The 24,437-nt window shown below is 37.4% G+C and overlaps 2 protein-coding genes across 2 annotated transcripts; both read left to right on the top strand.

Annotated features, from left to right (window-relative positions):
* The first annotated feature begins 4,465 nt into the window (after positions 1-4,465).
* Positions 4,466-5,461, top strand: LOC137940208 (probable carboxylesterase 12). Its single transcript, XM_068785147.1, has one exon. The coding sequence runs from the start codon at positions 4,466-4,468 to the stop codon at positions 5,459-5,461; it is 996 nt and encodes a 331-aa protein (XP_068641248.1).
* A 757-nt stretch (positions 5,462-6,218) lies between these two features.
* LOC137941419 (probable carboxylesterase 12) lies at positions 6,219-7,342 on the top strand. The gene has a single exon (XM_068786821.1). The coding sequence runs from the start codon at positions 6,270-6,272 to the stop codon at positions 7,230-7,232; it is 963 nt and encodes a 320-aa protein (XP_068642922.1). The 5' UTR covers positions 6,219-6,269; the 3' UTR covers positions 7,233-7,342.
* The last annotated feature ends 17,095 nt before the right edge of the window (positions 7,343-24,437 follow it).

Here is a 24,437-nt window from a genome sequence, read left to right as displayed (position 1 = left end):
TGAATCAGTTCAAAGAAAAACAAGAGAGCTGGCGTACTAATATACAAGTAATGCCATGAGAAGTGTTTCTTGAGCACTGGAAAGATATGCAATCTCCATGAGATAGAACTCAGCGGAAGGGAGGAAATCATCGGAAAGGTCCTTTCTGTGAAATGCAAAGTGCATGGGAAATGACTGAAACTGCACGTAATTCAGTCATGAGAAATTGCTTCTTCTGATATCTCACATATGTTGCCAGCAAGTTATATGTGTTTGTGGTGAATTGTGACCGATGATGTGATTCAACTCCGTGGTAAAATAAACATCCAAGAAAGGTGGTTTGAAATAAGACTTACAAAATGGAAGGGGATGGAGGAAGTGGAGTCTCTCTCCTCTGGTTTCCACTGTTGGTGAAGATAAGTTTTTTGCCTACTTCTTTCTCAGGAAGAAGTTAAGCTAGTCTGCATGGTAAAGGGGTAGGTGGCAATATTTTTCTCTATCAATAAAAGGGAGGGGAGGGGCGTTGATCCTCTCTCCTTCCCCCTCCATTTTGTATTTCCTCCACGTTAGCATACTTTTTTTCTCTCATTTTTCATTCATTATTTATTTAACTTCGTTTGTAAATTTTAAAATATTTTTAAAAATTTAATTTCTGGTTTTAAAAATCTAACATATTTCATTACCTTTGATTTAATATAATAAAAATAATAATTTTATTAATTTTTTAAAAGTAATTTTCTAATGTAATTATTATCTTACATCTTTTATTTAAGATATTATTTAATTTATTTTTTAAAAATATTTTTTGTTGGTAAATATTTTATTACTTTTTTATATAAAAAATATTAAATTTTTATATTAAGCAATTAAAAAATTATATTCTTATCTATTTAACACATTTTATGACTGATTTAAGATATTTTTAAATTTTAAAAAGGTTTGAATTTTTTAATTTTTAAAAATCTTATTTTTGGGTATGTGTTTTATTACTTTCTATTTATTTTAATAAAATAAAAAATCTGTATATTAATTAAGTAACAAACATATTCTAATCTATTTAACACCTTTCATTATAGATTTAAGATATTTTCAAAATTTTAAAATATTTAATTTTTTTTAGTTTCCAAGAATCTTATTTGTCGGTACATGTTTTATTACCATCTATTTATAATAATATAATTTAATTTAGTATATTAATTAATTATAAATATTAATTTTATATTTTATTATTGTAAATAAAAGGTAATAAAACATGTATATTGACAAATAAGATTTTTGAAAACTAAAATATTTTTTATTATATATTTTTAAATTAAAAAAATTTAAATTATTCTAAATTATTATATATTTTAAATTATTAAAATAGGCAACAATATAATTTTTAATTAATTAATATACAAATTTTATTTTTGTTATTATAAAAAAAGAAAGTAATAAATATGTACTAGCAAATAAGATTGTTAAAATTAAGTATCTACAAAAGATTGTATTAAATTAAATAATATCTTAAGTCTATAATGTAAGGTATTAATGAAATTAGATTTTTTTAAAATAATTAATAAACACAATTTATATTTATATTTATTTTAAATAGAAGGTAATGAAATATATAAGATTTTTAAAACCTGAAATTAATGTTTTTAAATTACAAAAGAACTTCAATAAATAATTAATGGAAAACGGGAGAAAAAAGGTGTACTGACGTGGCGAATTGATGATGTGGTATGATGACATGTTGTACTTTGTCCAATGATGTGGTGATATGATGATGTGTCAGGTGACATGGTGTTAATTCCTCTGGGTGTTGATGTGGCATAATGACATGGCACTACATAAGTGTCAAAGTTGGTGTGTTATCTCGAATTGTACACATGTGCATTTGATCGTTCAAAATTGAGTATTTTTTATATTAAATTTGAAAGTTGGTTATTTTTGCTAATATTTGTAAAAAATGGGTAATTTTGTAAAATTTTCATTATAAATAGATGCTCATTGTACTCAAATTATAACAACTCAATGAAGTTTCTCTCTTTTCCAGAAATTCAATAGTTTTGTTTGACATGAATTACGAAATTTGTCCATTCCAACTACTCAAAGAACAAAACAAAGAATTAAAAATATTTGTTTCTTGATATTCCGCACTAATTTTACACACGAACGAGATAACATGTGGCACTAAAGATGGGGGATTAATCCCAAGAATGACTCTTTAATAAATGAATTATAAAGAATGGTTTACAAAGTATGAATTCCACAGACTTAATGGATAAATAATTTGTCTTCTTTGACTACTTGAGATCAAACACTAATAAGTAAGAATGGCACATTAGACAGGTTTTGTATGTGGTGATCTCATCTTTCGGAGCCTTCTTTCTTCATAAATAATCTTAGCAAACCAGCAACACACATACTGAAATTAGTGCACCAGAAAAAGAAAATAAAATTGGTTTCACAAAAGCACAAAGCATGGAAAATGGATTACGTTTCACCTTACGAGGACTTGTTCATTGGTGCCTTCATCTTCGATGGGTTCACAGATACCCGTCTGCAAATTCGCCCTTGTTCATTGGTTACAACTCGACAACTACTATCTATGGAAAACTGTCCAATGGATGGGTCACTTTAAGTGACGGATCGTGAACTGTCTTACATTCTCCACATGATGAGATGGTTCTTCAACTATTAATTGTACTTGAATAATTGAATCATGATGATTTTTATGAATAACAACCAATCTATCTGAAGTTGTAGAAGCAGGTAGAGTACTAGTATGTTCCTCAAAAACTAAATTTTGAGGTTAGCTACTCCCACTAATCTCATCATTCTCAAGGAACCTTGCATTCTTGGATTCGACAATTCTTATTGAACGAGATGGACAGTAAAATTTGTATCCCTTAGACTTTTTCGCATAGCCAATGAAATGTCCACTGACTGTTCTAAAGTCTAACTTTGTCTCATGTGGATTGTAAAACCGAACTTCAACTGGACAACCCCAAACATGTAAATGCCTTAAACTAAGTTTCTAACCTTTCCATAACTCGAATGACGTTTTATGAACCGCTTTGGTTGGAACCCTATTGAGTACATAGACTGTAGTTTTGAGAGCTTCACTCCACAAAGACAATGGGAGATCGGAGTTACAAATGACCATGTCTATTAATGTTCAGTTTTTTCTTTCTGCCATACCATTTTGAGACGGTGAGCCAGGCATTGTGTATTGTGGCACAATACCTTGTTCCTCAAGAAACCTTGTAAAAGGACCAGACAATTATCCTCTTTCAGTGTACCTTCCATAATATTCACCACCTGTATCTGACCTCACGATTTTGATTTGTTTACTTAATTGTTTCTCTACTTCTACTTTATAGACCTTAAAAGCATCTAGTGCTTCACTTATATCATAAAGCAGATAAAGATACATATATCGTGTATGGTCATCAATAAAGGTAATGAAATACTTTTGACTATTGAAACATGCATCATAAGGACTTGAAATATCAGTGTGTATGATTTCTAAGACATTAGAAGTCCTCCTAGTACCTTTCTTGTGCTTGTTGATTTGTTTTCCTTTAATGCAATTCACTCATGTACTAAATTCAGTAAAATCAAGAGCCTCAAGGACTCCATCATTAACTAATCTTTTAATTTTATCAATGGAGATATGACCTAATATCCTATGCCATAACATGGAGGATGGCTACAGGTGAAGACTAGTTTTCCGATGTTTAGGTAAAGATTTACAAGGTTTTTCACTTTACAGCTAAATAGCCAAGAAAGCCAAAGACTGCACAGTTATCTGCCATGGAGCAAGGAACCAAATTTTTACGTAAACATAAGAGAAAACTGAGGAAATAAGTAGGAAACATCGACAACGAAACGAATGAGAAAATTAATAGGCCTTTGCCAAAAAAAACTTTGCCTGGGAAAATGATCTCGTGGGTATTAATACTCTGCCTGTAAAAATAATTTTTGTTGACAAAGTTTAGTTTCTGCTCATAGAAATTATTTTTTTTGGTCAAAATGTTTCCCACAGAATTAAAAAAAAAAAAACAGAAGAGAAAGAAATGAAATAAAAGCATTAAATGTGAACTTAATAAATTAAAATTTTGTATTGTGATCTGTATTTAACTTGGATCGATTCGAGTTTATATTATTTTTAGTCAAGTGCAAAGTGTAAAGCACATCTGTTTATGAGAGAGAAGGAAGAATGCAAGATGTAATTATTTGGGTGAAAGTCATATAGGTCTACTTTGGTGTTTTCTAACATGAGTTCCAGGAGAAACCAACAGAAGTTGAGCTAAATCTATGCTCGGCCACAGGTCCGCTGTCCACTTTCATGGTTCTCCGCAGTTGTTGGACATTGCCTGCTCCTTTTAGTCACAGAAGAATGGCAAGCAGCAGATCAAATTAACTTGCAGATTGGATTTCTTTGTCCATCTCTTTTTCATTTTGTTCTGTAAGCCCCTGCTTTTATCCGTACACATTCATGGAAGTCGAAAAGGAAATTGAGACGGATTTCCAACCTGTATGCATCGTTTACAAGGACGGCAGCGTGAAGCTGTTTGAAGAAACGGAGGAACTGCCGCCGGGAGATGACTCCAAAACGGGAGTGTCGTCGAGGGACGTGACCATATCGGGGGAGTCAGACGTTGGCGTGCGTCTTTTCCTGCCTCGGATCAAAAGCGGCCGAAAATTCCCCATCGTGGTCTACCTTCACGGTGGGTTGTACGTCGGAGGGAGTCCCTCCTCCTCTCTTTACCACCCGTATCAGAACCAGTTAGCGGGGAAGTCGAGGGTGCTGGTGGTGGGAGTCGATTTCCACCGACCGCCGGAGGTCCCGTTCTCAACGTCGATGGAGGATGTGTGGACGGTGATGAAGTGGGTAGCCTCCCACGCGGACGGGTCGGGACCGGATCCGTGGCTGTCGACGTATGCGGACTACGAGAAGTTAATCGTGATGGGGGACTGCACTGGGTGCATTCTCGTCAATTCGGTTCCACGGAGAGCTATCGAAGAGAAACTGCCGAACGGGGTAAAGATCAACGGTATGGTCATGATGCACCCTTGCTTCTGGGGCAGTGAAGCTATTCAGGGGGAGGAGGAATACTACGGGAGCTTATGTGACTTCTCCAAAGGTTTGTGGATGCTTGCCGAGCCCGGCTCTTGTGGGACTGATGACCCCAAGTTAAACCCGACGGGCCCCCTTGCACCCCCATTGACCGACATCAGTTGCCGGCGGGCACTCATCTGTTCCGCCGAGAAAGACTGGCTCAAATTCCGAGCATGGGACTACTACAGCAAACTGGGAAGCAGCGGCTGGGCAGGCGACGCAGAGTACTGGGAAACAGACAGCGAAGACCATCTCTTCCACCTCTATGATCCTGGCAACGAGGATGCTAAATTCCTTCTGAAGCGAGTCGGGGCGTTCCTCAATGGCCTTCCCGCTCCTCCCATAATGCGCCGGGTGACCGCCTTGTTCTGACCATTACAAATTTGCTCTTCCAGATCCATTTTCTTTATCTATCATTTGCTTGGGAGTGTCCACTAGATCAAGCTCGGTCATTTAGCTTGCTCCGCTTTAGCGGTCTTAAATCTTAATGCATGTATTACTTACCTAGGAAGAATATGGTTGAAGATAAGACTCTCAATCGGTTGACTTTCCATATCAAAAGGTTTTTAACTTTTCAGCTATCAACCATTAACCCAAAACTGATCGGTTGAACTTCACTGAGGGGGCGATTGGTTGATTAGAGTTCTGGTAAAGAAATCCATCGGGGTGGCGGCCCGTTCTCTCCCTTTCAAGCCGGAGGTGGCGGGGGAAGGCGGGGGGCAGAGGAGAGGCCCCCCCCTCCTTCATTAAGTAGCACGAAGGAGAGCGGACGGAGATGGACGTTCAACCAGAAGAGACAATTGAGACCATACCCGAAGAGAGAAGAGAGTTTTTTTTTTTTTTTTTCAATTTCTCTATAAAGGGGATTTTCATTTTGGAAATAAGAGAAAATAAATACTTAATAGTTGAATAAATTATTCTTTTATGCACAATATCTTGGACACATCTTTCTAGAAGATTATCTCTTTTATTTTATATCTTAAAATAGTTTTAAGTGACGGCACCACATAGTTGACCACGACTAAGCCCAGCTTCGTAGAAAACGCACACCCACATGGTCAAACCTAGACGGCTGGATCAACTCTCACCGGCTCCATTCACACCCAGTCCGAGGCCTAACACTCTCCCAGCCGCCTTTAAAAGAGTCTGCTCAGTGAACGCACTGTCCAAAAGCATTTCAATGGCTGGAGAAGAGGACACCCAGATCGTCTTCGAGTTACCTAATGCCTTCCGTTGTTATAAATCCGGCCGCGTAGAGCGCTTCATCGGCACCGACCTCGTTCATCCTGGCGTTGATCCTAACACCGGCGTCTCCTCCAAGGATGTCACCCTTCTTCCCGACGTTTCTGCTCGCCTCTTCCTCCCCAAGATCGTCTACCCCGCCAAAAAACTCCCTGTCTTCGTTCACTTCCACGGCGGCATCTTCGTTCTCCAAACCCCCTTTTCCGCAACCTACCGGAACTACCTCACCTCCCTCGCCGCCGACGCGGATGCCCTAATCATTTCCGTTCACTATCGCCGAGCCCCGGAACACCCCCTCCCAATCGCGTACGAAGATTCCTGGGCTGCCTTTCAGTGGGTCATCTCCCACGCCGGCGGATCGGGACCCGAGCCCTGGCTCACCGATCACGGTGACTTCAGCAGGATCATCCTCGGCGGGGATAGCGCCGGTGCGAACATTTCCCACCAGGTGGCCCTCCGCGCCGGCCAAGAGGGGATCTTGAAGCCCGGGAGTAAGCTCGCCGGAGCAGTTTTGGTGCATCCGTACTTCTGGGGAGCTCACGAACTGGCTCCCAAGGACGCGAATCCGCAGCTGTTTGCTTTCACGGAGAGGATTTGGAAATTTCTGTGCCCGGGGACGAGCGGCAGCGACGACCCCCTGATCAACCCGTTGGTGGGGTGGCCGGTGACGATGGCGAAGATAGGGTGCGGCAGCGTGCTAGTGTGCGTCGCGGAGAAGGATAGGTTAAGACCGTGGGGCGTGGCCTACTACGAGGGGCTGAAATCGAGCGGCTGGAAAGGGACGGTGGAGATCATGGAATCGGAGGGTGAGGACCATGTGTTCCATCTAATCAAACCGGAGTCGGAGAAATGCCGTGATCTGCATCACCGAGTCGTGGATTTCATTAAGCACGTTAAGTAATAATTAGTGATGCCATGTGGGTTTGGTTTGTAGTTTTTCTTTCTTATTTTCTTTGGCATGTGCTTTCCCTGTAATTTTTATTAAATAAAGCTTATTATAGTATGGTTAGCCGTGACTTTGTCTCCTCTCCATATAAATAAGGCGGATCGATTTGAGCATTTGAAGGACATGAGAGAGAAAGAGGGAATCTACAGGAAACATTCGTTTGATCTGTTTGACCAAACCATTGTTGTTTTATCAGCTTAGCTTCAATTTTATTATCATCTAAATTTGGGACTCATGTTGAAAGATGGGCTCAAGCTCACATCAAGCACATAGACCAAGGAGGAGGCCCACATACTCACACAATGGTGGCATGATGGTAAATAAAGAGTCTTATCTCATAAAGATGGCACTGAGAAATTAGTTTATGATATATATCTCTTATTCACTCTTATTAGAGTGAAGGGTTATAACTTAAGGGGAAAGTTTTGATAAGTCTATTACCCTAATCTTCCTCCTATTTTCTCCAAACTTGTCACTCTTCCTCTTTTCCTCCTAAAACCTTATCTCCACAACTTTTCTTCTTTTTCTTCTACTGTTTTTTCAATGGAAACTTATTGACAACTGATACGGTTGAGTCAACAGGCTTATTTCAAGGAGCATGTTGAGGTCTTCACTTTTGCTCTCTCATCCTTGAATATTACTTCCTTAAGCGTTTGTTTGAAATCCCATGGAAAAGAAAAAAAAATCAGAATTTAACCATTATTATTCTAAAAAATAATCAACGAAAAGAAGAATTTTTCAAGGTTGTGTGTTGGATTTGTCGTTCTTTCCTCGTAGGCCTTGTAATTAAGTCACTTGAAGGAAACACATCTGAAATGCTATGAGTTGTAAATTTATCAGCTTAGCTTCAATTTTATTATCATCTAAATTTGGGACTCATGTTGAAAAATGGGCTCAAGCCCACACTTTTAAGTGTGTGGAAGATGGGCTCAAGCCCATAGACCAAGGAGAAGGCCCACATACCCACACAATGGTAGTATGATGGTAAATAAAGAGCCATCTCATAAAGATGACACTAATGAAATTAGTTTATGATATATGTCCCAACCCAACAGGAATCGAGATTGCATTATTTATACAATGTTTGTTTGAAATCTATTAAAAAGAGAGTAAGTCAGGAATAGGTCCAAGATAAATAGTGTATATAACCCGATGATGAGTGGCGAGAGGAGGAACGCCCAGCCCAGTTGGCATTGGAATAGCCAACTAATGAAGGGGAATGATGAGAAGAAAAATGTAACACCTTTTATATAGCGTATGTTGATTTCTATGGCCTTCTTCATATAATAATAGCAAGGGACTAAGAGAAGAGGAAGGACTAAGAGAAGAGGAAGAAGCTCTAGCTCATGACGAGGTTAGAAGGGCGTATGTTGATTTCTATGGCCTTCTTCACATAATAATAGCAAGTGACTAAGAGAAGAGGAAGAAGCTCTAGCTCATGACGAGGTTAGAAGGAGAAATAGAAAAGAGAAAGAAGAGAAAAAAAAAAAAGGGGAGAAGAGAATAGGCAAGAGTTGTGCTCAAGAGGTTTGAGCTTAATTTTGTACATCATGCATTGAAAAAGGTGTTTACAATAAATATAATGCCCTTAGGACTACATCCTTCAAAAACAAAAAAGATATAAAGAGTACATACACCACCAAGTGTCTTATTTATCATCCATGCCACTCCTTCATGTGATGGACTCTTTTAACATTCTCCCCCTCAAACTGGTGCACAAATATCATAAATTCTTAATTTTATACATGAATAATTGAAAGTTATTGCTAGTACCGCTTTGGTGAAGATATAAGCTTGTTGATTCTTTGATGGAATGTAGCGGGAGGTGATGTCTCCAACTTGTAACTTCTCTATGATAAAGTGGCAGTCAATCGATATACTTGGTCTTTTCGTAAAATACTGCATTTGTAGCTATATGAAGTACTTCCTGATTATCATAATGAAGTTTCTTTGATTTTTACAAAAGAAACCCATTTTTGATAATAAGGGTTTTAGCTATATCATTTTAGTCATTGCATGGGTCATGGTTCAATATTCTGGTTTTGCACTTGATCGGGCCACGACCGTCTGTTTTTTACTTCGCTAGGAGACCAGATTGCCACCCATTGTCATATAATACCCGAAAGTTGATTTTTTATCATTTGATAATCCTGCCCAATCTACATCAGCAAATCCTTCTATGTTGATGTATCCATGGTTTTTTTATAATAGTCCTTGTCCAAGACTCCTTTTTAGGTAGGGATGGCTTCGAACCGAGCTAGCTTGGTTCTATTCGGTATCCATGGATCTTGAGCCGAGTTCGAGATCCGGGATCCGCTCGTTTAAATTAATGAGCCGAGCTCGACCAAATCCAGGTTATGCTCGATAGCTTGCGAGTCGGTTCGTTAATTTAATGAGCAACACAAATTCGGGGGAGTCGGGACTGGGGAGCGGGACGCTGAGTGCCGTGCGGAGCGGGAGCGAGAGCTAAGGGGGAATTTTTTTCCTCCTCTCGTCACAGCCGAGCTCCTCCCGTCCGCTGCCTCTGTCATCGTCGACAACTGCCTTTCTGTCGCCGCCTTCGCCTTTGTTTCCGTCGCAACCATTATCCCTGATGAAAGTTCCTCCCGGCGCCGCTGGAAGCTTTTCCCTCCGTGTCGTTCCTCGTCCTCGACAGAAATCAGAGGACGAAGGGAAAAATAATTTCCCTCCCCCCGTGCCATTCCTCATCCTCGACGGAAACAATTCTAGGGACTAAACTATTAGTGGTTTTTTTAATAAATGTTGAAAAAACATTTTTAGTAGAAATACGTTTCAAGGGACCATTAGTGCCTCATTTTTTTTGAAATATTTTTTTAATTGGAAATTCTTATTAAAAAAATCATATAATTTTCTAAGTAAGATTTTCCTATGAAAACCGTATAGAAAATTTTTGAATAAGTATTTGATAGTTATGATGTAATACTTTTAGCATGAGGCAATTTTCATAGCAATTTTGTGTTTGACATTTTATTTGATTAAAAATTTATCTATAAGTATAGTAATATATTAGATTAATAATTAATTTTATTTATTTCCCTAGAAGAGGCAATAAGAGGTCCATTTAACTTTCCTAAGAAAATATTAAAATATTTCTTATAATTTTCTAGTAAGTCAGTAATAGTAATAGGATTTTATTTAAAGATTTATTTTTGGAAATATGTATCCTAGGAAAAGTATTTCTAGTTTTCCTAGAATATAAATTTTCAACCAGGGCACTAAGGAGGCCAAAGTAAATTTATGGCCAGATTCAAAAATTATAAAATAAGCTAAACAATATTTGGGGTAAAAAAGATTAATATTAGTGCGTTCTAATCCATTATCGAGATTCAATCCTGAACCTCCCCAATCATTCTTTTTATAAAATGTATGCATAATTTTATATATAATTTATTTGACATATATTTTATGTAGAGTATTAAATGTAAGTTAAGCTTGAACTCGGCTAGATCTCAAGCTTGAACTCGGTTAAAATTATTAGGCTCGAACTCGATTACAATTTTAGGCTCGAGGCTAGGGTCCGCTTGAGCTCGAATTTGAAATATTTAAACCAAGCTCAGCTCAAACATAGGAAGGTTCGGGCACTCCTCAATTCAATGCCACCCTTATGCCCAATTTGATCTAAAATGTATGCCCAATTTTATCTAAATTGTATGCATAATTTTATATACAATTTATTTAACATGTGTTTTTTGAAAAATTTTAAATGTATGTTGGAGCTCGAACTCGAGAGATGTATTTTTGAAAATTTTTAAATGAATGTTGGAGCTCTAACTGGATTAAAATTATTGGGCTTGAGCTCGGCTCGAGCTCGAGTTCTAAATATTTAAATCAAGCTTGGCTCGAACATAGGCAGGTTCGGTCTCGGCTTGGCTCGATTCCACCCCTATTTTTAGGTACCTCAAGATTCTTTCTAAAGCTTGCCAATGGGATATTCGAGGGTGATGCATGGCTTGACTAAAAATGCTTACTGCAAAGGAAATGTCAGGTTGGGTAATAGTAAGATAGATTAATTTCCTAATGAGTCTTTGAAATCTTCCTATATCTATCTCATCCCGTTCTTCCATGTGAAATTTGGTATTGAGGTTTATGGGGAATAAGACATAATTCGTCCTTTGTTTTATAATTACCACGACCTTTTTCACATGTTCTTCCTCCTATTGAAGCATTAGATGACCTTTTATCTTTGTGAGAAGATGGCAGTGGCCTTTGAGTGATTGTGATCTTGAGTCCTTGACTCTTCTTAATTGGAACTCTATACATTGCAACCCAAATATGATCAAAGGAAGGTTTGGCTATAAAATTGAGGATTTTAGACTTCTTCACATCTAAGTATGACACTTCATATTGGTCAGGCAAATTGATCCAACCAACTCTTCTCATTGTTTTTCTTGAGTAGCCACATTGAGGAATATGGCTGAGCCAAATTCACTCTTGTAAACAACCTCTAAATTTGACAACAAAATTCTTTGAGATTGTCTTCTTTTTTGGTGGTCTACATTGCTTGAAAAATATCATAAAGTCTTTGAAGACTATATTTGCTTGAATATATTTTAGCACATGTATCCCAAATAAACATTGTCGTGTCAACATACACAATATTATTGGCCACACTTTCTTTCATGCTATTAATTAGCTAATTAATGACTAATGTTTCTTCTTTGAGCCACCTTTTATAATTTGTATCTTCCTCATCAAGAAGTGAGGAGATTTGACAAGGTAACCAACAAGATCTTCTAATTGATTGAGCCCAAGAAATGTAATTTGGAACCCCTTTGAGAGGAATTGTGGTTATTTTAAGAAAACCATTTTTTTTCAAAATCTAAAGAAGAAAAGTGATTATTCCAAGCATAATTGGACTATTGATGAATCAATCAATTATCTCTTAAGAAGAAAGAAAAAACTCTAAGGGACCAAATTTGGAAAGTCCCAAAAAGGAAAGTTTCACTTGCTATATTAGGCATTGGGGGGGATTTATAAAGGAAATATAATGGTAAAATTTTGAATTTTTTTCTTTCCTTTTTCATTTTTTATTTTTCCAAAAAATAAAAACAAAAGAGGCCTAAAAGAGTATCCCACGAATTCAACACTTTATTTTTGGTAGTTTCATTTAAAGAGTATAAGCAACTCAGAAAGAAAGCACCATATATCAAGAAGGAATTTTCAGCCATAAGAAAGCCAAGTTTCCAATTAGAAATATAGATGAATCCCCATAGATAAACCACGGTTTTAGGGACCATTTTAGGGGCTGGAAATAAAAGATTCTAAATTGAGAAAAGTGACTGAAATAAAGGAGGCAACAAGGGAAGGATTCACAATGCTCAAAATTGTGATGAGAAGGAGTAAAAATGAATTCACAAAGGAGTTTTAAAATAAGAATTTACTAATAAAACTTAATAAAAAACTCAATCAAGTCAAATACATATGCATGAGGTACTTTTCTTTAAGAGGAGATCACCAGTTATGCTCTATGATCCAGTAAATAATTTTTTAGCAGCCGTCAAGCAAGCCCCTAGGTTGATTTCTCTGATACCATATTGATTTTTAGGGCGTTCATCCCATAATAATAACAAAGGACTAAGAGAAGCTCTAGCTCATGAAGAGACTAGAAGAAGAAAACAAAAGAGAGAAAGAAGAAAGAAGCGGGGAGAGGAGAATAAGCATGATTTGTGCTCAAGAGCTTTGAGCATAATGCTCTACCCCATGTCTTGAGGCTCTATTTATAATTTTGATAAGGTGTTTAAAATAACTATAAAGCCCTTAGGGCTACATCCTTCTAAGATAAAAAGACATAAGAATACATATATCAACTTGTCATATTACAATTATAAGTCATCTTTATGGATATTCTTCTTACTTACTATCCATGCTTACCACATGTCTTATTTACCATCCATGCCACTCATCCATGTGTGTGACTCTTTTAACAACATAAAATACTATTCCTAATTGAAAATGAAAAAAAAAAAGGTTTGTGCATAAATTGAGTAATGTAATTAACAACATAGCTAAGATCTTGACATAATGTGGTATATTGAAGGGCAATAATGACAAAACGATAAAAATATAAGGTCATGATAAGTAGGAATAGAAGTATCACTCTTAAGTATTAGTGGTTGGTGGTGCATCAATAAGAATACATGAGTCTATACCAAACTTTATTGAAAGATCTTGCAGGTATTTTTGTTGATGTACAAGAATGCCTTGGGAAGAACAATGTTCCTGAATGTCTAGAAACTAATCTAAAATGACTTGGATTTTTTACAAAGAATTTTTGTTCAAGATAAGTGGAAAAACGAGTAACTTAAGAGTAATTAGAACAACTAAGGAGGATATTGTCAATATATATAAGTAAGTGAATCGTAGCTTTAGGAGAATAAAAAGTAAATAACGATGAATCCGCCTTACTCAATAGGAAACTGTGTGAGGGGAAAAAGGATAAAAACCAATCAAACCAAGCTCAAGAGGCTTGTTTGCGACCATCAAGAGAATTCTATCACGCTAACCATTGCTATTCATCTTTGCATGGGATGGGATTATTGGGTTGTCGTTTCCTTGTTTGAAAGTGCTTACTGATACTCAGAGTTTAGGGTAGTGTGTCCTGGAGGGACCGAGACGTCTCGGTTCAATAAAGTAACAGGACAATCAGAATGCTCTACCCATGTAACACTTACATAATACTTTCTTCCAACCTCGTCCCAAGACTCTCTCATCTCTTCTCTTCCCCACCTTCCCGTCTATGGTGTTTGAAGAAGATGCTTTATTCTTTTTGTTTTCAATTTCTTTTCCTTCTAGAAAAGCCCTTTCTCTCGTTGTCAATGGCTGTATTGCAAAAGTCAGAGAGGCAGCCTCCCCCCTTCTTCCTAGAAATAAAAGCGAAGAGGATGGTGAGTTGATCCTCGATTTGATTAAGTGAATTTGGGGTTACCCGACCCGTTTAAAAGTGATTATGACTCGAGTTTTGCAGAACGGCCTCAACTCCTTCCCATCCTTGCTAGTGGCTTCACACCCAACAATATCGGATTACCAGACAGGCAGATATGGACAACGTTCCCATGATGAGGCCGGCTAAACATTAGAGGATAAGTCATAGGTGGAAGTAGTCGCGAGGAGTCAAGTCTTCGATTACCCCACCAAACCTGAGCCATCGTTGAAAATCGTTTATTGGGTTCATAATTAAGGCTCAATAGGTTTTATTAATACAGGTTAGGTTTGTATTTGGTCAAACCTAAGCAAACTCTAATTTGGCTCACTGCAAACAAGTCATCCAGTCCATATTGAAAATTCAGTGGAAGGCTTCTCGACGTTAGACTTCTCTCTCAATCTCCAAGAACCAGTCGCAACTCGCTGACTCTGTCGAAGTGCAACATACACATTGCAAGATTTTTGACTTTGACTCCGATAACGCGTGAGGGCAGTATTAATCCGTGCGTTGGGCGGAGAGCATCATGTTTGGATCAACTTTCAGGAGAAAAACGGACTTGGAAAGTAAGAAATGAAGTTGTTGAGGTTGTGCTTGCTTTTGTGTTTTCTGTTCTCACTCCTCTCTTGCGGCATTTCCCTAGGGTAAGTATCCATCCATAGCTTTAACTATGATCAAAACTCATCATTCTCGTTGTTAATTGAGTTTGTCGTTCACTTCCATTATTTCTTTTCAGAATTACTTAAGAGTTATTAGCTGTTTATAATCTGATTAGGGCCACTTCTTGACAATGTTTTTGTCTTGTTTGGGTAATCTGTTCAATGAAACATGAATACGATGTACTCTGTGATGAGGTTTATATGCTTCTCCTTCTTTGTCCGTCAACAGGGAGAGAACGCGTAATGAAGCGGAAGGACGAGTTCCACCATGGGGAACGGGGGAGTCCGTGCCTGGGCGCCCTATGGCCCCATCAGGTCCCAATTGGTAATGAAGTGTAATTTTAAATTCTTTTCAGCATGACGCTGTTCATGTAGTAATCAGGTTTGTGTTGCATCGATCTGTCACTGAGTCGTCTTCCTATATGTACTTCAAAAGGCAATATACATGTCTTGTACTTACTCTTCAAAAATTATAAGAGAGGCGAGTTTCGTATACGTTGAGGCTCAAAAACACTTGCTTCCTTGGATTGAGAGTTCATAGTTGATGCACAGACCCTTAGTTTGAAAGAAAACATTAACTATATCACATCAATTGCATAATGATTCAGCGGTTGCGGAAATTGAATATTTACGCAAAATCATGAAAACCCATTCGACTGATTGCTCAAGTGAATGGGACTCATTCAAGTAGGAGCATAAACGAAGCCAAGTACTGGGTGATAATCTCTATGGAAGTTTTCAGACTTGGATCCGAGATGTTTTAACTTCCCAAATCAACTTGAACTAGTGCAAAAGACAAGTTTTTTTTTTTTGTCAAATTTGGCTCCCAAACGAGCATTTAGTAAACAGCCGAGTACTATAAACTCAATTGATTCTAATAAACACAAGAATCTTACCCAAATCAATTACTATTAACAAAACCAATCTTTTTATTTTTTTCTTCATTTTATGATGTTGTTAACATCTTTGTAGGTTTTTCAAATTTGTGTAAAATTAATTTTAATGCCTAAATTTAAAACCAATATTATAACAATTGACCAAGTGATGTGATTGGGTCAGGTTGAACCCAAATGAACTGGATTTGACCACCAGTTGATTGGAATGATATCCTTAAATATGTACTTAAAAAGCCAATAAACATGTCTTGTACTCGCTCTTCAAAAATTTCATGAGAGGCGAGTTTGGTATTCGTTGAGGCTCAACTACACTTGTTTCCTTGGATTCGGAGTTCATAGTTGTTACACCGACCCTTAGTTTGAAAGAAAACTTTAACCTGATTACATCAATTGTGTAGTGATTCAGTATTTGTGGAAATCGGATATTGATGCAAAATCATTAAACCCATTCGGCTGATTGGTCCAATGAATGGGAATCATTCAGGTAGAAGCATAAACGAAGCCAAGTAATGGGTGATAATCTCCATGGTGAACTGACCAGAGTTCTATAAACTCAGTTGATTCTAATAAACAATAGAATCTTACCCAAGTCAAATTACTATTAACAAAACCAATCTTGACTAGTCATTTTCAGATGGGCTATACACCCAACTTCATATGGTATCAAAGTTGGTGCTCAAATCAACTTGTACGACAAGTTATTTTTGTCAAATTTGGCTCCCAAACGAGTATTCAGTAAATAGACTGAGTTCTATAAACTCAATTGATTCTATTAAACACGAGAATCTTACCCAAGTCAAATTACTATTAACAAAACCGATCTTTTAGTTTATTGATTTGAGAAAGTTTTTCTTGTGACGTCTCTCATGAAATGTTGTAGCAGAAGCTGCTCGTATGGCAATCAAATGAGAAAAAAATTAGGTACTTCATAATCTCCAAGAAGCAAGTGTTTTAATAAGAACCCACTAACATAATTAATTTTAATTAATTACATAAATATTCATGACATGTTGGCTGTTAGATATGTATCCCTGTATTTTATGTCGAAGAAAACAAGGTTAAATTAGTGGGCCCTAATTTTTTTTAAATATAACAAAGAGGACAAAAGAACTAAGAATTCTATCACACTATATTACTTGATTAATTAGGTTAGGTTTGTATTTGGTCAAGCCTAACCCAGCTCTACAATATTAATCACATTGTGGTCAGTGAATTGGGGATTGCCAGTCTTATTGGCTCACTGCAGACAAGTCATCCAGTCCATATTGAAAATTCAATGCAAGTCCCCTCGACATTGGACTTCTCTCTCAATCTTCAAGAACCAGTCGCAACTCGCTACCTCTGTCAACAACATACACATCTTGCAAGAGTTTTGACTTTGACTCCGATAATGCGGGGCAGTATAAATCCGTGCGTTGGGCGGAGAGCATTTCAGGCCAAAGGACTTGGAAAGGAAGAAATGAAGTTGTTGACGTTGTTCCTGCGTTTGTGTTTTCTGTTCTCACTCCTCTCTTGCGTCCTTTCCCAAGCGTAAGTATCCATCCATAGCTTTAATCTTGATCAAGACTCATCATTCTCGTTAATTGAGTTGTTCGTTCGCTTCCATTACTTCTTTTCAGAATTACTGTAGAGTTATTGGCTGTTTAATCTGATTAGGGCCACTTCTTGACAATCCTTTTGTCTTTTTGGGTAATCGTTTCAATGAAACATGAATATGGCGTATTCTGTGATGAGGTTTATAAGCTTCTCCTTCTTTGTGCATAAACAGGGAGAGGAAGCTTCACGAAGCGTCCGGACGAGTTCAACCATGGCAGCCACCGTCTGGACCCGTAACTCCACCAAGTCCCATTCCGTCGTGAAGTATAATTTTAACGTCTTTTCACCATGACGTTGTTCATGTAGTAACCAGTTTCCTGTTGCATCGATCAGTCACTGAATCGTCTTCCTATATGTACTTAAAAAGCCAATAAACATGTCTTGTACTCGCTCTTCAAAATTTTTATGAGAGACAAGTTTCGTATACGTTGAGGCTCGACAACACTTACTTCCTTGGATTCAGAGATCATAGTTGCTGCACCGACCCATAGTTTGAAAGAAAACATTAATCTGATTACATCAGTTGCATAGCGATTCAGCATTTGTGGAAATTTGGATATTTACGTAAAATCATGAAACTCATTCAGGTAGGAGCATCAACGAAGCCAAATAAAGGGTGATAATCTCCGTGGTAGTTCTTAGACTTGGATCCTAGTTGTTTTAACTTCCCAAATCAACCTGAACTAGTGCAAAAGACAAGTTATTTTTGTCAAATTTGGCTCCCAAACGAGTATTTAGTAAACAGACTGAGTTCTATAATTTCAGTTGATTCTAATAAACACAAGAATCTTAGCCAAGTTAAATTACTATTAAAAAAAACCAATCTTTTAGTTTATTGATTTGAGAAGTTTTTCTTCAGAAGTCTCTCATGAAATGTTGTAGCCGAATCTGCTCATATGGCAATCAAATGAGAAAAAAAAATTAGGTACTTCATAATCTCCAAGAGGCAATGTGTGTTAAGAAGAACCCGCTAACAAAATTAATTTTAACTAATTACATAAATATTAACCTACATGCATGACCTACATGTAATAGGACAATCAGAATGCACTACCCCTGGCGTTTCTATTATTGCCATGTAACACTTAAATAATACCTTCTTCCAACCTCGTCCCAAGACCCTCTCGTCTCCTCTCTTCCCCACCTTTCCGTCCATGGTGTTTGAAGAAGATTCTTTATTCTTTTTGTTTTCAATTTATTGTCAATAGCTGCCTTGCTAAAGTCAAAGAGGCAGCCTCCCCCCTTCTTCCTAGAAATTAATGGTAAGAGGTGAAGCCCAGGTGAAGGGCAGGGAAGGTTGAGCAAGAGTTCCCACGGTGATCTCTTTGTTGCATAAAGATCGAGGGAGGGGAAGGGGATGAGATATGCCATTCCTTCCCCCTTCTCCCTGCCTCTCCATTATTTTTAAAAATAATGTCAAATGATGTCATTCCTGAATCGATTAGATCCAGGGACCCAGTTTGATCGAACTCGGTCACTTATATCCAAATCGTTTTTTTATAGCAATGATACAAGTAGTCGAAATGTGGGGGAAGCAGATGATAAAGACTGGGAAAGAGTAGCAGGTAGAAGTCAAGAGATCAGGGAGGAACTTCTGCCTCTAAGAGTTGGTCTGCCTCTGCCATCTTATATTGGAAGAGGGTTGATCATTGACTTACCCATAAGAGTTGGGTTATGAAAAACAAGATCAGCTTTTCTAGAGGGTAAAGCCACTAAAATATATATTAACATAGAAGCCATCCATGAAAGAAGACATTTTCTAGAATGGTAGACTTTTTCAGGCGAGGAATCTACTGTGCAAGAGTAAGCAATGTTGTGATCAAATTTGTGGTTAATAAATTATGAAATGGATAATGACATGTACAAAAGATGGAGAGAAGGGTAACAGAAACTAACCAGATCAACGCAGGCTAGTGAAGAGATTTGGATTAGGGTAAAGACTCAGAATAATACTTGTCAAACAAGATGAAGATGGAGAACATATTCTCTAATCTATTAAAAAAGGATGGGACATTAGACCAAGTAATTGCGTGGAGTCAAGTTTTCCATAACCCCACCAAACCTGAGCTATTCTCGCAGTCCCTAAAAATCTGTCGTAGAAATGGTTGGATTTGATGGTATTGCATCTACAAGGGCCGTAGTTGAAAATTGTCCATTGGGTTCATAATGAAAGCTCATTAGGTTTTATTAATTCAGGTTAGGTTTATATTTGGTCAAACCTATTGGCTCTCTGCCGTCAAGTCATCCAGTCCATATTGAAAAATCAATGGAGGGCCCCTCGACGTTAGAATTCTCTCTCAATCTCCAAAAACCAGTCGGGCAGTATTAGTCTGTGCGTTGGGCTGAGAGCATCGTGTTTGGATCAACTTTCAGGCGAAAGGACTTGGAAGGGAAGAAATGAAGTTGTTGAGGTTGTTCCTGCGTTTGTGTTTTCTGTTCTCACTCCTCTCTTGTGGCATTTCCCAAGCGTAAGTATCCATCCATAGCTTTAATCATGATCAAAACTCATCATGCTCGTTAATTGAGTTGTTCGTTCACTTCCATTACTTCTTTTCAGAATTACTGTAGACTTATTGGCCGTTTATAATCTGATTAGGACCACTTCTTGACAATGCTTTTGTCTTTTTTGGGTAATCGGTTCAATGAAACATGAATATGGCATACTCTTTGATGACCATTATATGCTTCTCCTTCTTTGTGCATCAATAGGCAGAGGAAGCTTAACGAAGCGTCTGGGCGAGTTCCCCCATGGGGAACGGAGCAGCCACCGCCTGGGCGCCCTGTAGCTCCACCAAATCCTATTCCGTCATGAAGTATAATTTTAACCTTTTTTCACAGTGAAGTTGTTCATGTAGTAACCAGGTTCGTGTTGCATCGATTAGTCACTGAATCGTCTTCCTGTTTGTACTTAAAAAAGCAATATACATGTCTGGTACTCACTCTTCGAAAATTTTAAGAGAGGCAAGTTTTGTATTGTTAGACTTGATGTCTAATAATAATATAAACATCATAGAAAATAGATATTAAATCCTCCATAATTCCATTATCATGAAAACCATACATATATCATAGAATTGAAATAAGAAGAATAAAGAGAGCGTACCTTTCATCTTGAAGAATATAAACAGAACTTGAAGTGCACAAGATAATCTTTTATACTTCGTTTACAAGTGATAAGCTTGCTCCCGTTCAGCCAGACTGGGTGTGCATATAGCCTTAGCCTCACTTGTAAGACCATGGAGGTTTATATAGAATTTCAAAGGGTGCACTAATGACTTTTCATAAGGACACATCCTCTTATAAGAGATACATCCTCTCAGGAGGGATACATCCCCTCAAGAGAGACATATCTCCTTAGTCCTAAGGGATGTGTCCACTAAGTCAATGTACCCATTTAATCTACCTCTACAGGGGGATGTGCTAGCCATTATTCCCTGTACTGAATATCCAATGACAACATCTAGAAGTGGGCCCCACGCCTCTAATATCATGGTAATTTATTTTATAAATTATCTATTTGAAACCATAATTCTAACAAACTCCCACTTGGTTTCAAATCCATTTCAAATTCCGATTTAAAAAAAAAAATATGAAAAATCAATTTTGACACATAAAACCATACCATGACCATAGGCATTACCTTAAACACTTTAATATACATGTGTAGTTAACCCGGGCCTACACAATATATATCTTAGATATCCAAGGCTGGGGAATAAACCAAATCCATACTTGTCAAATTTGCCAATTCAGCGGTCTCCATTCATAGCATACTCGGACCTGAACTCAGGGTAAAGCTCTGTACCAGTTCGAGTATTAACCACTAAGGTAACTGTGCCTAATCAGTACCATATGCCTGAATAATTTAGACATCCAACCCAACCTTCCTATTGAGACCCTTCCGTATATACATACAAGTATATACCTAATAAAAAAGCTGGACATCAAGGCATCTCATCGTCCATAGCATACTCAGTACCTGAGGAGCTCAGGGTAAAGTTCTATACCAGCATGAGTATTAGCCGTAAAGGAAACTGTGCCTATGCAGTCCCATTGGCCTGGACAATTTAGAGACTCAACCGTCATTCCCTATTGAGACCCTCATATATACACGTACAAGTGCATACCTAATAGGGAAGCCGAATCTCATGGCATACACTGAGTACTCATATTTTCACACAAAAGCATATGCATTTTGTCAAAATCATTTCATGGAATATAAATTACAATGTCATGACATACATAGTATTACAAATCATTAAGACCACAATGCATACAAAACAATGTTCTCCCACTTGGTCTCATCAATTATAAACAAATCAAACCTATGTTCCCCACATGGAAAGTGAAACTGGTCACGGGAAGACACTTGGTTAGTGGATCAGCTAAGTTATCCGAAGAAGATATCTTATAAAGAACAACTTCCTCCTTCCTCAGCATGTCTCGTATATAGTGGTATTTGCCTTCGATATGTTTAGCCTTGGAGTGACACTTCGGATCTTTCGTGATAGCAATAGCAGATTCATTATCACAAAAGAGAGGAATAGGTCGCTCCACACAGTCTACCACTAGAAGACTTCGCAAGAATTTGCGAAGATAGACAACTTCCCTTGTAGCTAAGTTCATAGCCACATATTCTGCCTCCATGGTTGATTGCGCGACACAATCTTGCTTCTTGCTTTTCCAAGAAATAACACCTCCTCCAAACATAAAGATAAAACCAGAAGTAGATTTTCTTGTATCAACACATCCTTGATAATCTGAGTCGGAATAACCAACCAATTCCAACTTGTCCGCTTGATAAGTCAAAGCATATGACTTTGTTCTTTTTAGATAGCGCATTACCCATTTTACCCCTTCCCAGTGAGTAAAACCTGGATTAGCCTGAAACCGGTTAAGAATCCCAACAACATAAGCAAGATCAGGTCTTGTACATATAAGAGCATACATAAAACTCCCCACAGCAGAAGCGTATGGATACTTAGATTCATCCAACTTATCTTTGAGGTGAGAAGGACAATCCACATGGCTCATCTTTTTAGTGCTATCATAAGGTACTTTACCTTGTATACAGTTAGACATGTGAAACCGATCCAGAAGAGTGTCGATATACTTCTCTTGAGACAAACTCAATTTTCGCAAAGATCTATCCCGTAGAATTTTAATGCCAAGAATATAAGAAGCTTCCCCAAGGTCTTTCATATCAAATGTCTGAAACAACCATGTCTTTATACCTTGGAGTAACTGAATATCATTCCCGGCTAATAAAATATCATCTACGTATAAAGTAAGAAAAGCAATGCGATCTCCCACTGTTTTTATATAAACACAGTGATCTTCTGGATTCTGAGTAAAACCATACGCTGTAATTGCTTTATTGAACTTGATATTCCATAATCTTGAGGCTTGTTTCAAACCGTAAATAGACTTGTCCAACTTACACACTTTTGCTTCAGTTCCAGATCTAACAAATCCACGTGGTTGTTCCATATAAATCTTCTCATCCAAATTTTCATTTAGAAAAGCGGTTTTAACATCCATTTGGAACAACTCATAGTCATAATATGCTACCAATGCCAGGAGAGCTCGAATAGACTGTATTCTTGCAACAGGAGAGAATGTTTCATCATAATCAATCCCGTATTGTTGAGTAAAACCCTTGGCAACAAGACGAGCTTTGAATCTTTCAACTTTCCCTTCAACATTTCTCTTCCTTGTAAAAATCCACTTGCACTTAATGGGCTTCACCGATGTAGGAGGATCCACAAGTTTCCAAACTTCATTTTTATACATAGAGTCCATCTCTTCTTCCATTGCCGACTTCCACTTGTCGGAATCCACATCAAGGAGTGCTTCCTCGTAAGTGTCAGGATCAGTAACATCTTCATTCAACTTTGTTCTTTCATAAATTTCTCCAGCATAGGTATAAAAATCTGAAGATGATAAGAGTTGACTAGGTTTTCTTTCTCTAGTCCCTCTTCGAATATCCATTTGGGTAGAATTCTCTATATTAGAAGGAGATTCAGAAGAAGACATTTTAACATATTCTTCCAAGTGAGACTTCATACCTAAATCTTCATCACAATCAAATCTATCCTCAATGAATTTTACATGTCTACTTTCAATAATCACCTTCTCCTTGGGATCATATAACCTATATCCTTTCGAATGTTCAGAGTACCCAACGAATAAACATCTTCGAGTCTTAGCCTTCAATTTGTCCTTAGGATCAAGTTTTAAAACATGAGCAACACATCCCCATACTTTAAAATGGTTAAGACTAGGAGTTTTGCCTGACCATACCTCATAAGGTGTTTTCTCAACCGACTTTGAAGGCACTCTATTTGAGATATAGGTAGCTGTCAATAATGCTTCGCCCCAAAAGGATATTGGCAAATTTGCAAGTGCCATCATAGATCTTACCATCTCTAGTAAGGTTCGATTTCTCCTTTCAGCAATACCATTCTGTTCAGGTGTATAAGGCATGCTAAACATATGGATAATCCCTTTTGACTTGCAAAATTCAGAGAATAACTCCGAACAATACTCTCCACCTCTGTCGGTGTGCAATGTTTTGATCTTGTTTCCTGTGGCATTTTCTACCTCCAATTTGAAGGTTTTGAAATAATCTAAGGCCTCATTTTTTTTATGCAGTAAATATACTCTTCCATATCTTGAGAAATCATCTATAAATGTGATAAAATACGAATGACCATTACGAGTATTCACATTCATAGGTCCACATATATCAGAATGAATAATATCCAAAACATGAGAACTTCTTGAGCCTTTGGATGGAAAGGGTATCTTTGTCATTTTCCCATATATACAACACTCACAAATAGGAAAATCATTATGTGAAAGATTTTTCAATAATCCTTGTGTCACAAGTCTTGTAATTCTATCTTTGTTTATATGCCCTAGTCGTAAATGTCACAAATACAATTCATTTTCTTTAATATCCAAAGAAGTAGAAACATTGAACACCATATTTCCACTAAGTTGCAATTGATATAGACCAGAATTTTGAAAACCTCTCAAAATAACTTTATCATCTTGTAACATAAGA

The sequence above is a fragment of the Aristolochia californica genome, unplaced genomic scaffold (assembly GCF_029961685.1).
Source record: "Aristolochia californica isolate CCGP_79_NKW_82.1479 unplaced genomic scaffold, dmAriCali1.0.hap1 SCAF_9, whole genome shotgun sequence".
NCBI classification, from domain to species: Eukaryota; Viridiplantae; Streptophyta; class Magnoliopsida; order Piperales; family Aristolochiaceae; genus Aristolochia; species Aristolochia californica.
Note: the sequence above shows the minus strand (reverse complement) of the source record. Positions and strands in the feature narration are given on the sequence as shown.

Excerpts from the sequence above, each read along its gene's own strand:
- LOC137941419 (XM_068786821.1), top strand. The coding sequence starts at position 6,270 with ATGGCTGGAGAAGAGGACACCCAGATCGTCTTCGAGTTACCTAATGCC.
- LOC137940208 (XM_068785147.1), top strand. The coding sequence starts at position 4,466 with ATGGAAGTCGAAAAGGAAATTGAGACGGATTTCCAACCTGTATGCATC.